Source organism: Silurus meridionalis, chromosome 8, assembly GCF_014805685.1.
Source record: "Silurus meridionalis isolate SWU-2019-XX chromosome 8, ASM1480568v1, whole genome shotgun sequence".
Classification (NCBI taxonomy): Eukaryota; Metazoa; Chordata; class Actinopteri; order Siluriformes; family Siluridae; genus Silurus; species Silurus meridionalis.
The window spans coordinates 20,444,117-20,469,378 of record NC_060891.1 but is presented as its reverse complement, the minus strand read 5'-3'; the positions used below and the strand labels follow the sequence as shown (position 1 = coordinate 20,469,378).

The 25,262-nt window shown below is 38.9% G+C and overlaps 2 protein-coding genes across 5 annotated transcripts in view; one reads left to right on the top strand and one right to left on the bottom strand.

Moving 5' to 3' along the window:
• The window catches only part of adi1 (acireductone dioxygenase 1), a 3,431-nt gene extending 288 nt beyond the window's left edge, over window positions 1-3,143 (top strand). Inside the window, exons 2-4 of the mRNA XM_046856474.1 lie at window positions 981-1,100; window positions 1,568-1,747; window positions 1,852-3,143. Of these exons, the coding sequence (XP_046712430.1) occupies window positions 981-1,100; window positions 1,568-1,747; window positions 1,852-2,001 (450 nt within the window). The 3' untranslated portion in view covers window positions 2,002-3,143. The remainder of the gene's footprint in view (window positions 1-980; window positions 1,101-1,567; window positions 1,748-1,851) is intronic.
• Window positions 3,144-3,962: 819 nt separating this feature from the next.
• The window catches only part of trappc12 (trafficking protein particle complex subunit 12), a 34,911-nt gene continuing 13,611 nt past the window's right edge, over window positions 3,963-25,262 (bottom strand). For all 4 annotated transcript variants that reach the window (XM_046856467.1, XM_046856472.1, XM_046856471.1 and 1 more), the window contains exons 4-12: window positions 24,364-24,477; window positions 21,227-21,365; window positions 17,313-17,425; window positions 17,160-17,232; window positions 12,899-12,972; window positions 9,884-9,982; window positions 8,303-8,406; window positions 8,125-8,212; window positions 3,963-6,931 (exon numbers count right to left, since the gene is read on the bottom strand). In XM_046856467.1, the coding sequence (XP_046712423.1) occupies window positions 6,689-6,931; window positions 8,125-8,212; window positions 8,303-8,406; window positions 9,884-9,982; window positions 12,899-12,972; window positions 17,160-17,232; window positions 17,313-17,425; window positions 21,227-21,365; window positions 24,364-24,477 (1,047 nt within the window). In that variant the 3' untranslated portion in view covers window positions 3,963-6,688. The remainder of the gene's footprint in view (window positions 6,932-8,124; window positions 8,213-8,302; window positions 8,407-9,883; window positions 9,983-12,898; window positions 12,973-17,159; window positions 17,233-17,312; window positions 17,426-21,226; window positions 21,366-24,363; window positions 24,478-25,262) is intronic.

Sequence of the window (25,262 nt, the reverse complement as noted above, 5' to 3'; positions counted from 1 at the left end):
CAAATGGATCTGCTTTGGGATCAGGGTTTAGTGCTGATTTCGGGGGAAAGTTTGTAGATGGCACCAGGTGACGACATCATCATCATCTGCATATCAATAAGTGTAACGTGATAATGAGTTAATGTAATGAGGGAAATATTCATACAGAACTTGGATTGAGATACATTTCTGTCAGCAGTTGGCTGGTGCAAGAATTTAATGTGAATAAATAAATAATCAATAATAATAAAAATGATTCGTACCCCCCCTTCAAAAAAAACCAAAACAAACAAACAAACCAACAACAACAACAAAAATAATCACAGGCAATTTAGCATTCCCAGTATTTTCTGTTTAAGAAGATTACAGGTATTAATAATATTGCTTATAATTTGTGGTATTGATAAGAAAAGATAAAACCAAATAAACAAACAAAAGAAGAGGTTTTGGTCAAAAAAATAAAAGAATAAGAAAAAATGAACCGTTTGATGTTCTGAATGGGTTCTTTTTTCTAACAATTAGCTGTTTACAAGGTCGGAGATTCAAATTACTCAGGAAAATAAATCTTAATACCTTTTCCTACAAGCTGGAACTATGCCAAGTGTCCAAACATTTCCCTATGAACAGCCAAAAATCTCATTTGATTAGGAGGCCATGGTCCGAAAGGACATGTTTCATCATAACAACAATACTTCAAATTAAAGTGCCCATTGTTCCATAATTTGAAATGTAATAATATTTATAAATAAATAAGTAGATAAAAAGAAAGAGAGAGAAAATTTATAATACAGGAGTTCAATGCTTTAACCACTAAACTACCATCTCCCCTCATCTCTGGATTATGCTGTCATGTCAGTTTATTATAATAATGCATGCAAATTTTCTATTTCTAGGGCAGAGCTGTAATTCTAATGATTAAACTGAATTAAGACACTTATAGTACTGAAAAAAAAGAAACTTATGAAGCACACACCTCTTTCTTTTCACATTTTTGTTCACAGTTAAATGCTGACATCTACGAAAACGACCCCGCGTTGCAAAAGATCCGAGGTGAAAAAGGTTACTCTTACATGGACATCATCGACGTTCATCCGGATAAACTGCCGAACTACGAGGAGAAAGTAGGTCAATGCAAAACCATCGACAGCCATGAGAATGACATGGTTCTCTGATCTCAGATGTTGAGATGTTTTATGAGTTGCTCAGTAGCTCCCGGTTCCATAACATCAAATTACTGTAAAAGACTGTAGAAAGGACATTACTCATAATCTTACACTCCAGTGCTCATGTTAGTTCTCACTCTCCGGTGTTTGTATTGTTTAAAGACTATAATCACACTCTTTATCACCCAAATGAGGATGGGTTCCCCTTTTGAGTCTGGTTCCTCTCAAGGTTTCTTCCTCATAACATCTAAGGGAGTTTTTCCTTGCCACAATCACCATGGCTGCTCATTAGGGATAAATACACATTGTTCACCTTAACTGTTAAATTCTGTAAAGCTGCTTTGAGACAATGTCCATTGTGAAAAGCGCTATGGAAATAAACTTGACATTGTGCGTGTTTTATGTAACATCCTCCTGTTTCCCAGTTAAAAATGTTCTACGAGGAACACCTGCACCTCGACGATGAGATCCGGTACATCCTGGATGGAAGGGCGTACTTTGACGTCAGGGACAAGAACGACCGCTGGATTCGTATCGCTATGACGAAGGGAGATATGATCACGCTTCCAGCAGGCATCTATCACCGATTCACCATGGACGAGACGGTGAGCCATTTCTACTGGAGCACATAATGTTTAATTCTGAATTCAATCCTTCTTAGGAAGTCAAGATAGTCTTAAAATTACTGTTTGTATTGCTATATTTTCAGAACTACACTAAAGCCATGAGGCTGTTTGTAGGAGAGCCGGTTTGGAAGGCGTACAACCGCCCAGCTGATCACTTCGAAATTCGCAAACAGTATGTGGATTCGCTGAACGCTATAAATTGCTTTACCGGTCTAATTGCACAAGGTTTGTGAAAAAGACAATACATGAGCAATGTTTAAAGTGTGTACCAAGAAAATTCCAAAAGAACGCAATTCATATGCCTCGATGATCAGCCGCTGTCTGTAGCGCGTGTCCTTGGATTCACATTACACCAGCCCTCTAGTGGGGAATAAAGACATGACAGGTGGGGTGCAATAAACAACAGGATTTATATATATATTCATTTTTCTCTATTAAAAATAGTTATACACTTAAGGCAACCACAAACAATTCTGCCATTAATGCAAGTAAATTAAAACATCAGTTAGGGTACCTAACACAACTACACTTTAATTTTTTCAATTTTTAACTTGATGCTATTTGATGTGATTTATCAAGTAAATATAAATAAATCAATAGATAGATGAATAGAATGCATCAAATAGACTCTGCAATCTGATTTCAGTGATCAGGACCAAAAATCCTGATTGGAGCACCCCTGGTAATTTTTTAATACATGTAGAGGACAGGATGTTTATATGAGGGGGCATTCAGGTTGAACCAGGACTTTAAATTTTATAGGTATAAAAATGCTACCACACGCAGTAGTAAGTGACTAGTGTGTCCTGTTACTGATTGTACGCCAGTCCAGAGGCCGTTAATCAAGATGGCAGACAACAGTGTTAGTGCACGCATGGAACAGCGTGTGGAGTTTCACGTGAACAGAGGCGTAAAACCTGCAGACATCAAGCACAGTACGGTGATGAGACGCTCAGCCGCAGTGTGACATTGAATTGGTATAAATGTTTCAAAGATGGCCGCCAGTGACGATCCCAGTCGTGTTGGTTCAATGATGACGAAGTGAAGCAGGCCGTCCTATAAATGGTTCAACTCGCAAATCTTTCTATGCCAAATCTTTCCGGGCATTAGTTAAACACTGGAATAAGTGTATAAATGTAGCAGGGGAGTTCGTCGTAAAATGAATGCAGTCTCCACTTAATTTTATAAACTCAAAAGTCCTGGTTTGGCTTGAAGGCCCTACATTTTTTTTATTAAAGTTGATTTTAGCCCAAAGTTTATCAAACTGTCATAATAACGGTTAGCCTTAGAATTGTATATAAATCTACCGCACACCTGCTCATGTAGGTTTTAGATCTTAATACTGTAAATAAATTTCCAAAGCTTTCTCCATGTATTGTGTTGTTTTGGTGTAGGTTTGTTAGCGACACTGTATACACACGGGTATACACACGGGTCCTTTCCCTGGTTAAAGTTTGGCAACACCTCATATTTAATCATTTTATATTCCCTTTGTTTATATACAACACACTGGGTAAAGAAAATAATAAATTGGACAGTGAATGACCGGCAGAAAGTCATTTTTCTTCCAAATTTCACATTTCTGTCTCTAACAGAAGGACTTATGTAAGAGAGAACAGGAGAAATGTTCGCCAACTGCCTCACACCTACAGTCAAACATGAAGGTGGAAGTTTATTGCTTTTGGGTTTTTGTATTCAAGGTGAAAGGAAAACTGAACCATCATCAATGATCTGAATCATACATTCAAGCTCTGTAAGCATTATTTAGAGAACAAAGAAAGTTATTCTTAATGGAATGGCCTGCCCAGTCACTGCACCTAAATCTTATTGAACTGCTATGGGATGAATTGACTCACAAGGTTAGAAAGAAACATCCAACCTGCAAAGAACATCTTTGCTATGCCTCTTGTAAAACTGCTGAATGTTTGGAGAAACGAACTTTCCTGATGCCAAGAGTGTGTAAATCTGGTATACATGCTACAGGAAGAGTTTTCAATGAAAATAAAGTTAAAAATCTGTGCAATTATATAAGTGTTTGGTCAAAGTAGATCTTAATACTGTTTCATCACCCAGTTTGTTGCATATAAACAAAAGGAACATGCATGTGTCTCTCAAAAATGCTAAAAGACCAGGTGTTTTCAGACTTTTGACAGTCACAGTATAACAGAAACATACAGTGCTGTGCTTTACAGACTTCAAAATCACCTTGGGTTTATTTCAATTTGCAAAACAAATATACAGTGATGTGAAACACAGCACAAACACATTCACTTTTATGTACACTATATGGACAAAAGCATTGGGACACCTGACTTTTTCAGCCATGTGTGGTTCTCCCTCCAAACTGTCAGCACAAACTTAGAGGCACACATATGTATATGATCTTTCGTTGTGGTAGCACTAAATATTCCCTTTAAATAAAATAGGAGACCCAAACTTGGGTCTGCATGACAGTGTCCCTGTACACAAATCCAACCCTACAACCCTATTGAGCACCTGTGGGATAAATTGGAACGCTGTCTGCAACCCAGGCCCCCTTGTGGTTAAAAGCACACTCCAAAATCTAGTAGCTCAACTTCCCAGAAGATTGGACATTAATATAACATCATATTGGAACTAAATATGGAATGGGATGTGTAAACTGTTGTCCATATACTGTATTATACGAGGTTGTATCACAGTTTTGAGATTAGCTATGTTAAAAGAAAGCACTTTATTCATCTACATTTACACACCTTCACCTCTGCGTTCCTGCCACTTCTGGAATATGGCCTGGAAGTCTGTTTATTAGAGTCAAGCACCTTCTGCTATTCCCGCTGGATCTCCGCAATTGTGTAAAAACGGTGACCTTTAAGCAGGATCTTCATCTTCAAGAAGAGGGCGAAGTACGCAGGAGCCAAGTCTGGCGAGTACGGTGGGTGCACAAGTGAGACCATGTGTTTCCACAAGAAACTCACACTTAAGGGTCACTGACCATGAATGTCTGTGCTCCCTGTGACTGTACATGCAGCCTTGTGGTGCCATCTGTTGGCGTCTTACAAAAGTCTCAAAACGTTGATACCACCTCGTATGTGAGCAGTGCACAGACTGGTTGCAATAAAAAAAAAAGCTTTTTCAGAAGAACAACGGCACAAAGATTCTCCTAATATGAACTCAGTAAATACAGAACTGTTCTTATCCCATGCCTTAGATGCCTGAATGCTAACTGAATGGTCTGAACATAGCAGCCAAGTTAAAGTAATGACATGGCAATTTAAGAAGGGGGTGAATAGAGAATATGAATTCCCAGGAAGAGAACGGCTTCATGTTGCTAAATCTATTTAACGAAACATCTTTTGTTTTCCACCTGGACAAAAAAAAATAAATAAAAAATCTAAAGTTGTGCTGGTGCATCAAAAAAGTGTCCGTCCTGTTATCTGGAGGTTGCAAGTTTTTAAAGCCAAGAGGGAAATTTAGCCATGATATCAGGGTTGGAGGTATTCAGGAAGCACAGTTTCTAGGCATAGGCAAACAAGGCAGTCACCTAGGGCACAATCAGCTCGGAGGGTGCCACTGAGTGCCCCCTGCCCCACCCTCACCCATTTAAATTATTTACTTGTTTTTTCCTGCTTAAGTTTTATATAGAGTATAAGTTTACACACTGGAATTCAGGAAATTTAGCAATGATTATTAAACGTGTTTAACCTTCTTTATAGGTGGGTACAAATTATTTGTATTTTGTGGTGGTGGGGCATTGTGGTGGGAGAGCAGACCCATGAGGGGAGGGTGTGTGTGTGTGTGTGTGTGACCATAAGCCAAAAAGGATAGGCATGGCCCTGGACTCAGGGATGTAATTTCTCTGTCCTGTCAATCACAGTGACTAATGTAGGTGGAAAAAGGAAGATAGCACATTTTCCAGGAGTGTGTTATACTGCCCTGTTTGAAAATATGCAGACGGCCGGCTTCCTGTGTCTCAGAGGAAAAACATGTTAGCCTTCACCCATCCCAGCTATTAGCTGTAATATAATAAAGGAGAGCCAGCTGTAGGTTGGGAATTGGGAAAAGGGAATTAGGGAGAAAATGGGGCAAAAAAAAAAAAAAAAAAAAACACACTACTCAGCAAGTTCATGAGTTATTGTGTTCATAAAATATATTGTTCTTGTTTTGCTAGTGTCTTTAATTTCCCCCAATAGGTTTAACTGCAAAATGACTGTTGTCCTGCCAGGGAGTCTAATAGCTTTATGTTGGAATTTATTTTTGTCCCCTTTTTGTCAATATTTCCACAAACTCTACGTTCTTTTCTTTCGGAATCATACGCCTCAGTCGATGTGTTCAGTGCGGCAGATGGCGAGATGAGTAGCCTGTCCTATAGTTAAAGCACTGGAGTGAAAAACACAGTAAAGCATTATTTTCATAAATGGAAACTTGTTTTGGTGAAAGTCAGTGAGTAGTTGAGCTTGATTAGTGAATATAGTGTGTGTGTGTGTGTGTGTGTGTGTTGGGGGGTGGCAACCATTAGTTATGCAATTTGCCAAATCCATGTTACTGACAGTGTATTTTTATTTTTATAGAAGAACCAAGTCCAGACTGTAATTGGTGTAATGCTTTATCCTCATTCAGGTCGCATTTCAGTCGCCTTTGCGAAATATTTACATTAATGTTCTTTTACTATTGATTTGAAATTCTCCCTCTATTTACACCCTCTGTAACCTTATAGCTTAGGAACAATGCAAAGTGTTTCAAATGCATCACATACCTTGTTTGAACACACAGGTCATTTCAGATCAGCTCTGATTTGGTCAAACATAACATTTTAAAGCCTTCGAAAAAAAAAAGATAAAACTGACCAGTGGCATTTTTAGCTCAAGCTTGTTAAAGGAGCTCATGTCACATCGTGAAGTGGCGACACGGTGAGCTAATGCACTTCTGCTCATTTCTGGGTTACACCAGTTTGAGGCACTGTGTGTTGAAGCTGTCTCCTTCGCGCCTGGCCACGGCCTCCAGCAGCGCCTGCTTCTTTTGCGTGCTGCGTGATGATTCCAGTTCGTACATAGTAGTCAGGTTGAAGAGCACGCTCTCGTGTAGGTAGAATGCAGGGTCCTGCTGCACCAGGCTCTCTAGCTGACCCAGTGATTCCTTTAAGCGACCCAGATAAAGTAAGCACACTGCTGCGTTGTTGTTCGCCTGCAGGGAAATTTTTTTTGGAAAAGTACAACAGTTTATACAAATCTAGATTTGTTACAATATCTCAAAAAGAAATACATTTTTATTTTACTATATTTCCTTACATGTAAGACCTAAATTCCTAAACTGACAAATAACAAGAAATTTGCCTCTCTCTTCTCTGTAATCATCCATATTTTGTATGCTGAAGGTTGTCTACAAGCATGAGCACTTACTTAAATAGGCACTGGAAAGACCATTCTTAAAAAAGTTGCAAATTATAAAGCGAATTAGCATAAAAAAGTTTCAAGACTAGCTCTGTTTAATGGATGTACTTAATTTATCTACGTTTATACACGATCACATTCAAAACAGTCCCTTTACACAGCAATACAGTGCTCTCAGCGTTCCTGCCACTTCAAGAATGTGTCCTGGAAGCACCTTATGATTCGTGCTGGATCTCCACAATGGTGTCAAAATGGCGACTTCATCTTCGGGAAGAGGGCGAAGTCCTGGTGAGTGGAGTGGGTGCGGAAGAGAGATCATGTTTCCGGCGAGAAACATGCATTTGAGGAGAGCTCGGTGATAGAGTGTGCACGTGATGAGAAAAGCACCAGTTGCAAAGCTCCAGATGTACACAGGACAATGTCTTTTGGTACACTGACTTATGAAGGTTGGTGCTCCCTGTGACTGTGTGTGCAGCCTTTTGCTGCCATCTGTTGGTGTTATAAAACTAGTCTTGAAACTTTTTGATACCAGCTCAGAGCTGGTTTGAGGGGAAAAAAAACAAACCCACAAACCAGCATTTACACTAAAACCATATGCATATGGAACAGCAGATCCAGAAGACACCCTTTGGAAATGATACATGAAATGCTAAAGATTGACTACATTCTACAACCAAGTTCCTCACCTCCACACACGTTTCACTGATTAAGGTAAAGTGTAACATTTGAACAAAAGCTTTAATTATTCCAGCTAAAAACTTTAAAACCAGACCTGCATACTTTAGTCTGGGCACTCAGACAAGCACAGACTAATACAAAAGCACAAGGACAATCTGTTTGAGTGCTCCTTCTCATTACTGTCACAGTGTGGGCAGGTTAACAATAAAAAGACAAATTTCTTTTCTTTTTTTTTTTTTTTGCGACGCCTTTCAGTCAATACCATTCAGACGTCTGGCCTGTTGATAACAGTAAAGCTACAGTATTTACCACTGGATTGTTGGGATCGATTTTCAAGACGTCGGAGAAACACGTGTGGGCGTCTGCATAATTATTCTGGCTCAGGTGAACAAATGCCCTTAAAAAAAAGAAAAAAAAAAGATTTTTTTTTTAGTACAAACATGACTGAGTCTGAAAGACACAAAACTCTTTGGAAATGCTGCATCACCTGTTCATTAAAACCGCCATGTCATGAACTGGTCCTTTTCCTTTTTCCTGTGCGGCTTGCTCAACTTCCTGGAAATACTTCTCGGCGGTTTTAATGTCTCCAATCTTGCAATATAAATCAAAATCACAGTGAGTGCACAGCTATGAAAATGACATCAGACATGGTCAGAATGAACGAAAAAAATTCACAAAATATTTGTAATAAATCACGAGGAAACAACTTTCAAGACTGATTTGTTGTCTATTATTATTACCTAACACGAAAGGAATGAATTAATTTGTAGCATCTTGATATTGACAGTAAATGACAGGATGCGTCCTGGCGTGAAGTTGCATCGTTCAGGATGAATTACAGAATGACAGCTCATTTTATGTGCTTGTAGTTGCACTTAATGCTGTGGAGTGACAAGCTTTCCCTCTATTTTTCTCTCAAAACCAATAAAGCAAAAAAGGAAGCTAGTCATATTCCTGAAAAACCTACTATTTACAAAGTACTTGCACTGGAGACTCCTTCCATAAAGGTCTCCTTATTTCAAACATCATTCTTTTAAAGATTATAGGTCTTCTCTGTTAATATGTTTATTTTGATAACTGTTAAGTTGTAGATTATATGCAGCATTTTCCTACTGAACAATTTGCCAAACTGAGCTGTTTCTATAGACTGCATTTATGCTGTTGAATGTTAGAATTAGTGCATTAATATCAGTGGTGAACAGTAATGAAGTAAATGTAATTTTTTACAGTACTGTGCTTTTTCGTGTATCTGTACTTTACCAAAGGATTTTCCATTTGGGGAGACTGTTTACTCATCTATGTTTTGTGAAATCAGTCGTTCCTTTTTATTAATGAGTGGATAAAAACTTGGTCAAACACGCAGCGAGCCACCAATCAGAGTAGAGCACACGTTCTGTTTTGAACTAGTTTTGATTGCGCTTGGCGATATTTACTTAGCATTAACATACAGTTCAGTGTCAGTTCAACAGCAAGCAGAACATTTTGAAAGGAATAAATGATAGAAGAAACTCCTGACTCGAACTCTAACAAACACCCGTGGCCTCATTTATGATATTTTGTTTATGATGGCACATTAAAATTGTAATAAATATCAATTATTTTTTTTAACTCAATATCCTTCTATAAATAAATTGTTCTCCTAAAAGTCACATTCTTTTCACATAAACTGAGTTGATAAGGAAAATCCATGTGTTCACACTTGATAATAGGAACATTATAGCCTTAATACATCATAGTACATTGGATACTTAAGTACATGTGAAAGCAAATTTTTTTTTTACTTTTACATAAGTGAAAGTTTAAAGGGAGAACTTTTACTGGAGTAATATTTTACCAAGTGTATCTCTACTTTAACACAACTACATTGTGTACTTCGTCCACCACTGATTAATATACACCTGGGATTTGCTGTTCAGTCGTTACAGAAAATCAAAGAAAACCTTCTGACTAATAAAATGCGATTATTTAAGAGTACTGTGTGCAATCTAGTGATGGTGCAGGTGTCTTAATATCGTATGACAACTTTCTGTAGCTGAAACGACCAAGAAAGCCCGATGCCTCCTCTTACCTGTAGGAAGATGCGTCCAATTCCACTCAACAGTTGCACTGTCTGCTGCGGCTCATACTGGATGATCGAGTGATACGTCTCAACAGCCAGCACGTAGTCCTGCATGTGTGTGATGGGGGGAAAAAAAACATAAGGTGGAAGGAAACAAAAACACATGTATGCAAAGAAAAACAATTGTAAATATCATCTTTAACCAGCAGATGGCACTGTAGCACTGCATTTCCTTATTCCCTCCGCTTATGATAGAGGGAATAATTTAAGCGTCATACACAGATCTGATTTCAACACTGACGTTTTGAATGTTTCTCCAGCTGAACGCTAGATCGTGTTTTCCAAATCGTTCTGAGCTAACAGTCCAAAAAAACAGTGATCACTTTTTAGATAGGACGAATGATGCATTGGGGGAGTAAAGGCCCTTGTGACCCAATATATTCTACTTAAAGCTCATGTCTAGACGAAGTGAACGTAGACAGCGGGCAACCGAGTCAAGCAAACAAACAAAATGCATCTCCCTTTTATTAAATTGGAGATGTGGGGTGGTAAGGTACAGGTTCAAGCCTTGATTTTATCAGAACTCTGCCTGAACCTCGGCACTTAAAAAAGGCACCTTTTTGTTAAATCTGACTGAGCCAAGCATATTCTGAGACGGATTCCATAAAGACATGCAAGGAAGCAAAAACAAACCTCAACAATCTTAAGCTGCACTTGGGGGGGAAAAAAGCCTTAGTGGACGAATCTGGGTTGCTTGTGTGTATTATCCAGTACCAATTATCACACCCATATGCATTTCTAATTACAAATTATATGTATTTATAATACTTAAGAGTCTTTGCCAGTCGGTTAATTAGCACCGATGGTAACTGGAAGAACTATTGGCAAAAATTCATACTGACAGTTTTTCCGGGTTGCGTTATACACTACAAGAGCAGCCTCCCGTAGTGACGCCATGCATACTTTTTGTTTTAGTTTGAATGTGTATTATTTTTCTCAAAATTTATTAATATATTCATCTTTATGTCATTTATTACATTTTCTTGAGATAATATAATTGTGTATAGCTTTTTTTATTTTTATTTATTAATTTTTGTATAAAATTCAGTACTATTTTACGTGGAGTGTGAGGTATTTTTTTAATCCAGTATCAATTTTAAAAACTATTGATTAATTGGTTATTGGCAAGTACAATCTGACCTAGCTATCTGTATCAGTAAAATCCAATATCGGTTGACCTCTACTAAAAATATTTTTAAAAGTTATTGACTGATCAATGGAAAATTCAGATCATACATATATTAAACCTAATTAATCTACTTAGTATTTAATAATTAGTGTTTTTGATAGCTGTCATTACTGACATTAGCACAGAAATGATTAACTTTTATTAGTGTTAATCAATTGGTGCATTGCAGAACATTTTATTTATATTGGTTGCTGCCATGTGCTGTTACAAGAAACCACTCATCTTAAAGATAATGTAGCTTTAAAACTGAAAATGTGAATTGCACATTGCCTATTGAGAACGGAGATTCATGCGTCTCAGTGCTCGCATAAGTGAAGTGCTCTAACGCACACAATTTCACTGTATGCTCATTTCCAATATGTTAATGCCCAGGCTCATGGATAACTGCTTTATAAACTCCAGTGTGACCTGTATTAGCTGCTGTATTAGCTTTGAGTGTGCAGAATACAGTTTGATTGCCACCGTTCATTGTGAAACACTCCTGTTTTGTCTGATGATGTTCACTAGGTGTACATAGTACTGCATATCGATATCTGACAAGGAAATGAGCTAAAGGTTTTTACCATGACACAGTTAGGGTTGCAAAAGGGCGTAAAATTTTCATAAACTTTCTATGGGAACGTCATCTGGAGAATTTTGGAAACAGGAATTTATGGACATTTTTGGGGATTAATTATTAATTTGGGGAATTGCAAATAAATTGTATGATATACAAACATAAATACATACATAAATACAAATTTCTCAGTCCCACTTTATCACGATTTTTAATTTGGCACATAACTATTTTGTTTTCGCAAATGGTCCCGATTTCTGTTCATCATAAATGCATTACAAGAAACCATGGGTTTCTGCTTATTTATTGCTTGTAGTGTCCTCTGACGTAAAAAAAAAGGGTGGAGTTTAAGACATACTTCGTCAGATTTAGCCAATAAAAAAAAAGAATGCATGCGTGTATCTTTAACGCGGACCCTTTTTGACATAATAAGACACTTCAACCAATAAACAAGCAGAGAAACTATGCATAGGCTACACTACAGTACTGTAGAAAAGTCATCACTATATTCTTGCAAATGTTTTCTGTGTGTGTTTAAAGAGTGTTTTTAGCGTGATTTATGGCTTAAACAATATAAAAATAAAACATTTCGGGGTAGAAATCGTAGAAATTCGTTTTTCGCGGTTGGTTTTGGCACGTAACTACTGTGATAGACGGGGGGGCGACTGTATAAATATTTTGTTTGCAATCTAATACCGATTTTAAAAATGACATTTTTGACTTTGATTGAATGGTTAGAATAACTTTGTTGCATAACAGCTTACACACAGCACAAGAAAGTTTTAAACATAAATGCATGTACTATTTATGTCATCGTGAATACTCACCAAGCTGGATATTTTTGACATTATTTTGTTTGCAGGATTCAAGAAATGATCTGTGTTGTGTTAAGAAGCAATTCACAGTGCATGTAGGGGGAGTGGCCTTATTAGCCCTGCAGGAAGTATGTATATGATTGCTGAATGTGAAGAGTAGAAATTCCACTGGAATTGCATTAAATCGGGTTGTTTCGTCCAAGATTACTATAACTACTTTTTTTTTTTTACAAGTCTTGAAAATTCCTGGAAATTTGCAACCCTAGACACATGTATGCCATCATCCATCCACATCCTCTCCTGCTGTGTTACACTGCAGTTGTGCACATGGCTAGGTGGCGCACATACAAGCGACACTACGGTAAGTGCATCTCTGCAGCAGCTCTCTCCTGCCGCCCACATACCTTCATCATTAGCAGACAGTTTGCCATGGAGTACATCACCCGGCACAGACGTGACCTCCACAGCTGAATAGAGGCTGGGAAAAAGAGAGAGATGAAAACAAAGACAGAAAGAAAAAAAAAAAAAAAAGAGGGTGAGAGATTGGGAATACAGGCTAACCGATTGCACACCAATTCCCTCCTTCTCCCCCCACTCAGCATCACACCCTTTTCCCTGTCCAAACCATCAATTATTCTTCAGCGAGAGAGAATTATGGCGAAGGAGGGAAAGACACTGTGACAATCACATTCATTCCTCCCTCTGGCTGACTGTAGGCACCATGAGGGACCATAGCTGTCCTCTTATAATTTGTGTGTGTGTGTTTGTGTGTGTATGTGTTGCAGGTTTCTGCTTGTGTTCATCATCTGCAGCTCCACAGCATCTGGTGACTTCAAAAGACTACAGTGAGACACAGAGAAACGAGGCTACCATCTTGCACTGCTATCGGTGCAGCTGAAATGAGAAAAGCAGCACAAGATGAAAGGGAGAGAGATTGTGCTGCTAATGAGTTGTTCAGAATTATAGGCTATGCTTTTCCAGTCTGGACAATTTCTCTCCAATCGTTTGTTTAAAAAAATTAAATAAATATAGTGATTGAGACAAAAATCCTTGACAAAAATCTATTACAAATCATAGTTCAAATACTGAAATCATTACATTATGCACTCTTACTGGACATTTAAAAAACACTTGCTCCATTCCTACTGAATAGCAAAAAATTTTCTCTCCCGTCTCTCTCTAAAATTTTCTTCTTTCTCTCCCGTCTCTCTCTCCCCCATCTCTCTCTCTCTCACACACACACACACACACACAGTGTGTGTAAGATGTAATCTCAGCATCTGTGTGTATACCTGCCAGTGTTGCAAACAAGAAAATCCTAGCAGGCAAAGATTTTACTACAAATAACCTTGTGTATGCCTATGGACAACATGGACAGGTTTGATTGATTGATTGATTGATTGATTGATTCATTCTTTCATTCATTCATTCATTCATTCTTTCTTTCTTTCATTCTTTGAAGATCGGGTCCATTGTAATAAACATTACCAGAGAAATAAAATGTGCATTCTTTATCCTTTTGCCTTTTGATACACAGATTGGAAGTTTAACAAACAAAAAAAATCAATTGGACCTATATATAATGTGCATTACAAATAGTTAAATAATAAAATATAAATGTTCAGACAAGGTAAATTGACCATAGAGCTGTAATTGTATGTCCCTTGTAAATTAATACCGCTGTACTCGGTAATTAGTTCCGGAACTACCAAACTTTTTTTTGTTAATACAGTACTTTAATGTACAGTTCTGGTGATCTCCATGCCCAGGAGGATTAAGGCAGCGCTGGAAAAAAATGGTGCTCACACAAAATATTGACACTTTTACACACAGTTTTGACACTTAGGGTGTACTCACATTTGTTGCCAGCTATTTAGACCATAATAGATGTATCTGTAAATAAAAAATAAATGCTGCACATTGTCTACTCTAAAATATATCCAAGTTAAATCCTTTGAGAAGATTTACTAAAAGGTTTGCTGAAATGTGAAGGGTGTACTCACTTTTGTCAGATATTGTACAAGGAATATAGAGAATGCAAAAAGGCATTTTTAACCACTTTAAGACCCATGGTATTAGGCTTAAAATGCACACAAAGCACAGTGAAACACTTTGGAGGGCACCCTATGGCACTATTCATGAGCCAACATCGCGAGATTCCGGGTCGACATCTGACCATGCGACCAATGCTGGAACATTTTCCGTTTGTCATAAAGTGATGAGCACCAAATTCAAGGAGTTCCGCAGCCGACTGAGTATCACTGTGCTTATAAAGATTAAATATAGGTTCGGGCTCAAAGCAACTTTATTAAATGATCTTTCTTCAAACAACACCTTTTTGAATCTTCTTGTTTACCAGAGCTTTGGCATTAGAAATTAGCTTCTCTTACACTAGGAGCTTGAACTTCGATCTTTATCCTCAGACACTGAACATGGGGCAGGTGGTCATGTGTTGAGAGGTAAGCATTAGTGCTGAGCTGCCATGCTATATAAGCTAAGGAATAAGGTCGAGGGCAGCAGATGGGGAGAAATGGCATGAAGCAACTGGGCTGTCAGTACTCGGCAGCTCCTCTAGAGACGTGTGTATGTCTGATGTAAAGGCTAATACACTCTTCAGCAGGAACACAGGTGATGGGAGCGATAAGTGAGCAGGGAAGGACAAGTGGGCCGTCCGTGTGGGAGCTGGCATCACACACTCCAGTCCCCTCCATACAATCTGTGCATACACACATTTGTCTCCATTTGCCACAACCGGCATCGAAACACTTGGCGTGAGAGTTAAGTAAATATGTAAGATTTAGCGAAGTGTCAACTTTGTGCTCTGATACTGAAACAAACCACGAACAAATATGACAGACTGATGCTCCATGCTGTAATCCTCGCTGTAAAAACAGAGAGGGGCAAAGAAAAAATTAAGTTTTTCTTTTTCCTCACAATTCCGAGAATATCAGGCAGTGTAACCCCCTCCACAAAGCTTTATATATTGAAAATGAAATGTTCTACAATCAATAGAATTGCACGTTATCAAACTAAGCCTCTGATCCCTGGAGAGAACTCTGTCTAACAATCTGCTCTGGAGGAGACAACGTGGTTACCGGTGGATGCACCAGAAATGTTGGATGTTTACAAAAAATAAAGTCAGAATTGCAAGAAATGAAGTCGGAATTGCAAGGAATGAAGTCGGAATTGCGGAGAATGGCGTCTGAGTTGCGAGAAACGAAGTCGGAATTGCGAGAAACGAAGTCGGAATCGCGAGGAATGGCGTCGGAATCGCGAGGAATGGCGTCGGAATCGCGAGGAATGGCGTCAGAATTGCGAGGAATGGTGTCAGAATTGCAAGGAATTAAGTCAGAATTACGAGGAATGAAGTCAGAATTACGAGAAAAAAGTCAAAATTGCGAGGAAAAAAAAGTCAGGATTAGGCAAACAATTTTAAGGTGGCAGAAACTGGCTTCTTTAGGATTTAGGCCAAAGAAAAATACCACAAGCTTCCATAGTTTGAGATTATTTAAAATTAAAACACAAAGAAAACATCATACAGTGCGTTTACTTTATTATTATTTTTTTTTTTGTAATCTGAAATATATTTTTTCTTTAAGATTTTTTATTCATATATTTGTATTTTGATGTAATATGGCAATTAAATGCACTCAATGGGTGTGTATGAAATTTCAGCAATAAAATGCGAATTTTTCTAAAAAGGAAACAAATTACTTGTTCATTTTAAGAGACCCGTCTTATTTTCTCTTGTATATTTAGTGTTGCTTTTCAATAAAGAAAAGGTACTTCTTATCAGATTACTCGATTAATCGTTAAAATAACCAGTAGAATACTCGATTACTAAAATAATCGTTAGCTACAGTCCTAGTCTGCTCTCTGCATGGGTTTTCTACTGATTCTCCACTTTCCTCTATCCTTCCAAACACATGCTGGTAAGGTAGACTGGCTTCACTGATTTGCCCCAGTAAGTACCTCCAGGGTGTATTCCAACCTCACACCTACTGTTCTCAATATAGGCTCGGGAACTACTATAACCCTGATCAGGATAAATCACTTACTGAAGATGAATATATTAGAAATTTTAGAATATGTATCTAAAAAACTATTTGTATGTTAATAAGCCCATAGTGATGCGTATGCATTGGAGAAAAAAGGACACTTAAATTTTTGCACCAATCTTTAGGGAAAAAGAAAAATCATGGCAAAAAAAAGAAAGTATTTTCTAATTCAATTAAACTATTTGCATTACAAATTATATTACTGACAACAGTTTGGGTGCAAAATGATGATCTTTCAGAGTTTAAAATTTTTTTTTTTATTATCCTTTTTTTCTTTGACGACACTGTGCACTCGAGGTTTGTCCGACAAGTTTGTCCAAAACCCTTTCTAAACGTTTACCTTTTTGGTCTGAAATATTTGAAATATGTTTTTATTGTCGAGTTGAAATGAGGAAAAAAACCTCCCCAGATTTACAATGTCTCTCAATCATTTAAACTCTACTATAATGTAATCCAGTTTCTGTTTTTTAGGTGAATAATTAATAAAGAATTTCTAGGAAATCACTTGTAAAACAGAATGTTCAAACTGGCCCATAGACAACGCAATATCTAATCTAAACTACGTAATGTGTAAAAGTTAATCGGGTGTTAAACTGAGCATGTCTACCTTGTCTGTTTTCCTGTGTTAGAGTCATCATGCTCCCGTCCTCAGCCAGTCCTTCCTCCAGGTTATCCAGGATCTGTTCACAGAGCACCAGAGTTTCAGGGCAGGATAATTACAGCACAGACATTGTGATCGAAAAGTTTTAGACTCTCTCACTTTCTGACAGATGCTTTTCATGCTGTGCAGGCGGTCCAGAGACTCCTGGGGCTTGTTTAAGTACTGAGGCAGTTCAGCATGCAGCACACGCATTGAGAACGGCACCATCGAACCTGAACAACAATAAACAAAGCACAGTCAAGTAGAGAACAAACACAACGACTATGCTCATTCTTTTTAATGGACACTGGATAATGCTTCAAATCATATGCTTTTACTCTTTTATAATCATAACATACAAAATAAATCTAGTCATTTCAAATCTTATTCTTTCGGCTGCTCCCATTAGGGGTCACCACAGCGGATCATCCGTCTCCATAACCCCCTGTCCTCTACATCTGCCTCTTTCACACCAACTACCTGCATACCTTCCCTCACCACATCCATGAACCTCCTTCTTGGTCTTCCACTTTTCCTCCTTCTTGGAGGCTTCATCCTCAGCATTCTCCTACCGATATACCCATGTCCAAACCATCTCAATCTCGCCTCCCTCACCTTGTCTCCAAAACGTCCTACATGCGCTGTCCCTCTAATAAACTAATTTCTAATCCTGTCCATCCTCGTCACTCCCAACGAAAACCTAACCATCTTCAGCTTTGCTATCTCCAGCTCCACCTATTGTCTTTTACTCAAGTCTCTAAACCATACAACATCGCAGGTTTTACTATAGTTATGTAAACTTTCCCTTTCACTCTTGCAGACACTCTTCTATCATAAATCACTCCTGTCACTCTTCTCCACCCACTCCACCCTGCATGCACTCTTTGCTTAACTTCTCTAACACACTCTTCATTACTTTGCACTGTTGACCCCAGGTACCTGAACTCCTCCACCTTCTCCACCTCTTCTCCCTGCAACCGCACCACTCCACTGCCCTCCCTCTCATTCACACACATGTACTCTGTCTTACTCCTACTGACTTTCATTCCCCTTCTCTCCAGCGCATCTCCACCTCTCCAGCGCATACCTCCACCTCTCCAGGCTCTTCTTAACCTGCTTTCTACTCTCACCAAATCACAATATCACCCGCAAACATCATAGTCCAGGGAGACACATGTCTGTGGTGCTCTTCCTCGGCATGAAACCACACTGTTGCTCACAAATGGTCACCTCTTCTCTTAGCCTGGCTTCCACTACTCTTTCCCATAACTTCATGGTGTGACTGATCAACTTAATTCCCCTGTAGTTACTGCAGGTCTGCACATCTCCCTTATTCCCTTACCGTAGGCAGCACACTCCTTCTACATTCCTCAGGCATCCGCTCACCTTCCAGAATCTTGTTAAACAATCTGGTTAAAAACTCCACTGCCATCTCTACTTAACATCTCCATGCTTCTAGCAGTATGTCATCTGGTCCTACCGACTTTGCACTCTTCATCCTCTTAATAGCTGCTCTCACATCCTCCTTACTAATCCTATCCACTTCCTGCTTCACCATCTCCCCACCATCCAACCCCCTCTCTCTCTCTCATTTTCCTCATTCATCAGCTGCTCAAAATACTCCCTCCATCTTCTCAACACTCTCTTCACTAGTCAACACATTTCCATCTTTTATTGCTCTAACTTGCAGCACATCCTTCCCAGCTCGGTCCCTCTGCCTAGCCAATCGGTACAAATCCTTTTCTCCTTCCTTAGTGTACTCTTACTGAACTTACTGTACTCTTCCTTCAGGATCACCCCTACACCATTTCACTTTCCATCCACACCATGATAGAACAGTTTGAAGCCCCCTCCAATGTTCCTTAATCCCTTTTCACTTGGTCCCCTGACCACATGAACACACATGTCTACCTTTCTACTCTCCATCATAGCTATCTATCTCCCTTTTCCAGTCATAGTACCCACATTTAAAGTACCAACCCGAACCTCCACTCTCCTACACTTCTCCCTTTCCTGCTGTCTCTGTAGACATCTTCCTCCTCTCCTTCTCCTTCTTCAGCCAACAGGGACCGGCACTAAGAGTGCACTGGCTGGGTTCTATAGTCTTTTCAAATAAATGTCAAAATGATATTTTAACTCTTATTAAGCAAGTACACTGATCAGTCATGTTAGTCCCCTCTTTTGCCCCCAAAACAACCTCCACTGAGGCATGCACTCCACAAGACCTCAGAAGATGTGCTGAGGTATCTGGCACCAAATAGAGCAGATTCTTTATTTAAAAGCCAAAAGTGGTCTAAGGACAGCTGGTGAACCAGCAAACAAGGTCATAGGTCATTTGAAGCACAACTTATCTAAACATTGCTGCAGACCAGGAACACCCCTTCATGATGATGGTATTCTCTAATGACACTGGACAATGCATCCTACCATAATGCAAATGACTTTCATGGGGAAAGAAACGTGTGGGAAAAACCAGAACACGTTTGTTGCTCTTGTCTTTGTAACTTAGCAAACATGACTGAAAAAAGCTACATGAATCTGTTAGTTATGATTACGGCAGGTGTAACACTGCTTGCTTTTTTGCTTGCTTTCCGGTTTCCCTATTTGGATGATGAATTTACACTATTGCCACCTGCTGGTATGGGAGAGTTATGTTCCCTCACGCTAGCGCGGAACGTAGACACGAGGTTTGGTGATGATCTATATATATAAATATACGATGTTAATATATTTGTTTATATACGAGACGATATAAAAATATACAATATGGGATACGTACAATACATTACATGTATATACTATTTGGCAGGTGGTTTTAATGTTATGTCTGATCTGTGTATATAGTGAAATAATTTATATTACCATTTACTGTCATAGAACACACATGAAATCACGAAACACTTTAGATCTGGTATTGTGGTATTACAATAATTATTATCAACACACAACTTACTTTCTTTGTCTTTAATTGCCCCGTTACTGCTTTTTTAATTGCACCCATCTAATTGATGTTCTCTGTATTAGTTGCCAAGTCTATACAATCTCTAACACGTGAACATTCTGACTAATGAACTTGAGGGTTTATTTTCTAAAATGGAAATGGAATAATATTAACCATAAACCAACAACATATAGTACAATGTGTACATATGTGACTAATTCTACACAATTGACTCTAAATAAGCACATTAACATTTTACCTTCGTATGCAATCGACTAAACTTTAAACATACAAAAGCGCCAAAAGAATGATATCTGAGGCTTAATCTAATCTAATCAAACTGACAAAGCCAAAAATCTGAGATTGTTAATAAGATACGGATAATTAATCCTTGATTACTTTCACCTCTTGCTTTTTCCAATTTTCTTCTTTCTCTATCTCTCTGTCCAGTTTGTGTGGCTGAATTTGATCAGGCAGCTCTTTGACAAGATTAATGGCTCCACTGACTGCCTGCCTCTTCAGATGCGTCAGCGACACAGAGCCCAGCACAACAGTGGACAAGGTTTAGCCCTACGTGCCTCTACACGATAATTGTTTCTATAAAACTAAAAGACATCAGTAACATGAGAATAAGTATTATCTTCCTATGATTGGACTCGTTTTATTTGAAAGAAAAGCCACACATAAAGCAGTCTTTTTCTTTGCTCTGGATTTCTATTGCTCTAATCAGTGAAGTGTAACCTTGAAAGCAGAAAAATACAAACACTAATGCTCAGAGAGACTAAATGGCCTGTGGCTATGACAAAACCCAATTCAGTTCCTGTATTATGCATGTCTTACATGCATACCTTCAAACACATTATAATTCCATTAATGTCTCTTTCACGCTTTGCCTCAGCCAGTTAAAAAGGCTTTCAAAGCCTCCTCTGCACTCTGGTGTGAGCAAACTGCTCAAGCCATTCTTTTAATAAATGGGCACTCTTTATCTAGGAGCTCCTTTTTAACACTGTCTTAATCCTCCTTTTGCTACAAATGAATGAGCTTTTTCATTGTACAAGTTCAAAAAGATGCATTTAGTCAGTAAAGATGCTACCTCGTCTTCCAGGGTACGCTGTGGGATAGTACTCATAGTACAGGTCCGGCTGATCCAAGTGACCGAACGGCTCGAACTCCAGCTCTGCATTTTGGAAGAGGTTGAGCTTAACCAACAGAGCCAGACGTACAAACCATAACTGCAAGAAAACACAGGGGATTCGTTTAAAACAAGTAAAACCATTAATAAGGAGGATTCCTGAAGTTCTAGTACCTTTCTGAACTTCCCATAAAACAATCTGCACTTCTAATAGTCCTGCAGTCTTCAAAGATCCAATATTAGAAACAACAAACAGACATGGTGCATCAAAGTTAGACGTATCTTAAGACTTAATTGAACCCATTATGCTAATGTGTTTTCTGTAGCCTATAGGGTTAGAACTTTCATAATGAAAGTCACTGGCTTTCCATTATCACAGAGAGAGTCAGCAGAGTGGAACGTATGTGTGCCACTGGAGGTCAGACATCAGAGAGGTGGAATGCTTTGATATAGCTGACAAGGCAGGCAATGTGTGTGTGTGTGTGTGTGTGTGTGTGTGTGTGTGTGTGTGTGTGTGTGCGCAGAGAGCCAGAGTAGAGATATGTTGTTACTCATCTTATTATTAAAAATTCACCATCAGATACCATAATTAAACTTAATTAAATTAAAACATTACACTAATTCACAAAAAATATTCACTTCAAATTTCTCCGCAATTTAATGAATTCCCACCCACAATCAGCTCACAGACACCCAGGAGTTCTTACTAAGGGTACAACTCAACAACTTTCTTGATACAGGGCTTTCAAGTTCGGTTCACTGCAATCCGAATGCAATGCATGTTTATGTGCTAACATAGTTAAAATCTGAGTTCCCTCAGGAACGTATCAAGTTTAGTATCCACCTCGCACTTTAAGCACATTTTCTGTACTGCTATTAAACTTGAAAACATACAAAACAATGCCAGGGGCATGCAAAAAAAAAAAAAAAATAGAGTTAGTGCAGTATCACTGTGGCTACTCACTTCTTACCGGAAGTACTATTTTTTTTGTGTGTCGAAATACGTTTTGTAATTGCACATGCTTGGAATCGTTGGCACGTCCGTGTTTTAGACTGTCAAGTGATACGAATTCATTAGCGTTTTATGTCGAGCTTCAATAATTTCTCTTAAAAGGAGAAAATCCTGACAATTCAGTATATGGAAGGAGTAAATGAATGAAGGATGGAAGGAATTAATACATGTGTTACAGTATGCTGAAATAAGTAGAAAATTTGAGTAGATCATATCTTTAGAAAATTAAATATTAAATGCAAAACACACACACACACACACACACACACACACACACACACACACACACACACACACACACACACACACACACCCACCTGTATTGCCCCAAAAGTGGTCTAATAAATGTAAACTATTTAATTTTCTATTTATTTAATTTTATTTAATTGATTTAATTCGTGTTAATCGAATACACAATGTAATCAATATAATTAAATGTGTATTGCACTGATTTGATTCATTCTCTTTCATTTTTACAAAATTTTATTTTTAGAAAATATAATTTTATGTATTATTTAAACCAAGCAGGCATTTTTATTTACAATTGTTTTCAAAATATATAAACTGTCGATGTTCACAAATGATAATTATAATATACAGTGGTCCCCCGGTTATCGAATTTAATTCGTCCCTTAAAACCGTTTGAAATCCGATATGTTCGAAAACTGGACTTAATTATCCCATAAGAAATAATGGAAAACCAATTAATCCGTTCCCGAACTCCACCAATACCCAATAATTAACCATTTTTTCCTGTTTTTAGCCGTATTAATAGTCAGGAATCCCCCTGCCACGCCCCCTACGGTGGCTGTCATGGTGCTTCAGGGAATGCCCTGTTCCTTCGCTCATGCGTGCCCCACCCACATTGAGCTCATCGCAATCAGGCTTCCTCCGTAAAGCACCGTGGATATTATTTATGGACTGCCTTTTGCCGGATTATCCCGATCTCTGCGGGTATTTAGTGTTGGTTTGGTAAAAGTATAAATTAACAACTTTACAACAGTAAGAAAGAAAATGATTACTGTGCTTACCGCTAAATATCACTAATATTGTTCACAAACAGAAGTTGCGATAGATGCTTACTCAGCGATGGTTGAAGCGGAAGCAGTTTCTTCCCCTCGCGCTGGGTTGGGCAGCGTGGGTGGCGTTCGATAACTGGAACTTTGTTCGTTTACTGGACCGAAATTTCGTTTGGAAAACCGTTCGCTAGACGGAATGTTCGATAGCCGAGCCGTTCGATAACCGGGGGACCACTGTACTGCATTAATAAAAAAACGACAAGCAATTTTGTGTTTTGCATTTCTTCCCCCTAACTGTACCGAACAGAACCGTGAATTTTGTGTACCGATACACCCATAGCCCTACTGTCGGCGTAACTGCCAAGTGAGAGCGTGAATATCATCTTTCCCATAGAGACAGCAAGAACAATCTTCCTCCCTTGGTTTGCATCACTGATGACCATCGCATCGTGGATTCTTTTTCTGTTTACACATTGTGCAGAAATCTGCATTTCTTTATTTATTTATACGTTATTAAAACATGTATTATGAATGATGAGTAATGCTTTTAAACAAGTTAGTCAGGCCACAGATGGTAGTGCTAGTGTTGGGATTTGATCTTGGAATTTCTTGTCTAATGCACAACTTAAATTCTGAAATTTGTTCTCTCTCTCTCTCTCTCTCTCAAAACACTATCATTGGGGCAGTGGTAGTCCAGTGGTTAAGGCTCTGGGTTACTGATCACAAGGTCAGCGGTTCGAACCCCAGCACAGCCAAGCTACCACTGTTGAGCCCTTGAGCAAGGCACTTAACCCTATCAGCTCCAGGGGCGCCGTACCATGGCTGACCCTGCACCTCTGACCCCAGCTTCCAGATGAGTTGGGATATGCGAAAAAACTAGAAATTTCCCCACTGTGGGACGAATAAAGGTTAAATTATTATTATTATTATTCAGCTTCCATTTTCCCTCCGGTTTCAGTAACAAACTGGCACTGTAGTAAGTGATTATTTCACAGGGTCTCCAATCTGGCTGTAGTACATGTTATGCTGCACCTGAATATCACAGGGAGCTGAAGTGTTGTGCTCACCTGCAGCGTGTCGGTGGTGTTTGTGCTCGGCTGGCCGCTCTTGCCGTAGCCTTGGCCGTGAGCAGTCAGTAGTCTGCCAGTTAAGTCGACGGCTGCCCGCCAGTTCTTTGTGCCCTGGTTGACAAGATGGGAAATAAAAAAAAAGCCATGATTAGAAAGGACAGGGTGAGCACACTAAGAAGGGTTGGACAATACTGTTCCTATGAGATAATGCACAGGCTTTACTAGATCACTGCCATCCAGCATCAACAGTATGGAAATGAAACAACCTACTTCTATTATATTTCCAGTTTCCCAGACTACACTCTTTCCTCTGTCTGCTTTTACTGTCTCCCTTCTATTTTTTTGCTTATTCTTTTCCTATCTCAAGTATATTCTCCCTGCATCCCTCTGAGCCCTGAGATTTGTGTCCTGCTCAGCTTCTCCCTGTGCCTCCTCCTCTAACGCGTCTCTCTGGTTCTCTCCACAGCCCCGGTGCCTTTAAATCTTCATTAGGGTGGGAAATGAAGCTGAAAACGACTGGCAGGGAAATGGGCGAAAGCAGCTGCAGTCTCTGAGACAGAACATAAAAAAGTCAAGGCAAGTGGAAATGGGGGTCCATTATGATGTACTGCAAATTCGGGGGTTGCAAGGCACTTGCAAAATAGATCAAAATATAACGTTTGATTTTGCACTTTGCGTCAAAAGGACACAAATTCGATAGCGTTGTACATTGTATTAAAATGCACACACAGACCTGACTGGGATGTGCAGAAAAGAATACACAATAGACAGATTTCCCATCCTGCTAGAGCATTTCTGCAGTTCGCAGGCGTGCGGTGGTTTGTATAGGGACTAATATAATCAGCAGTGGACAAAACCAAATGAGTGGCCTGGGAGCACTGTACAAACCTTGATTC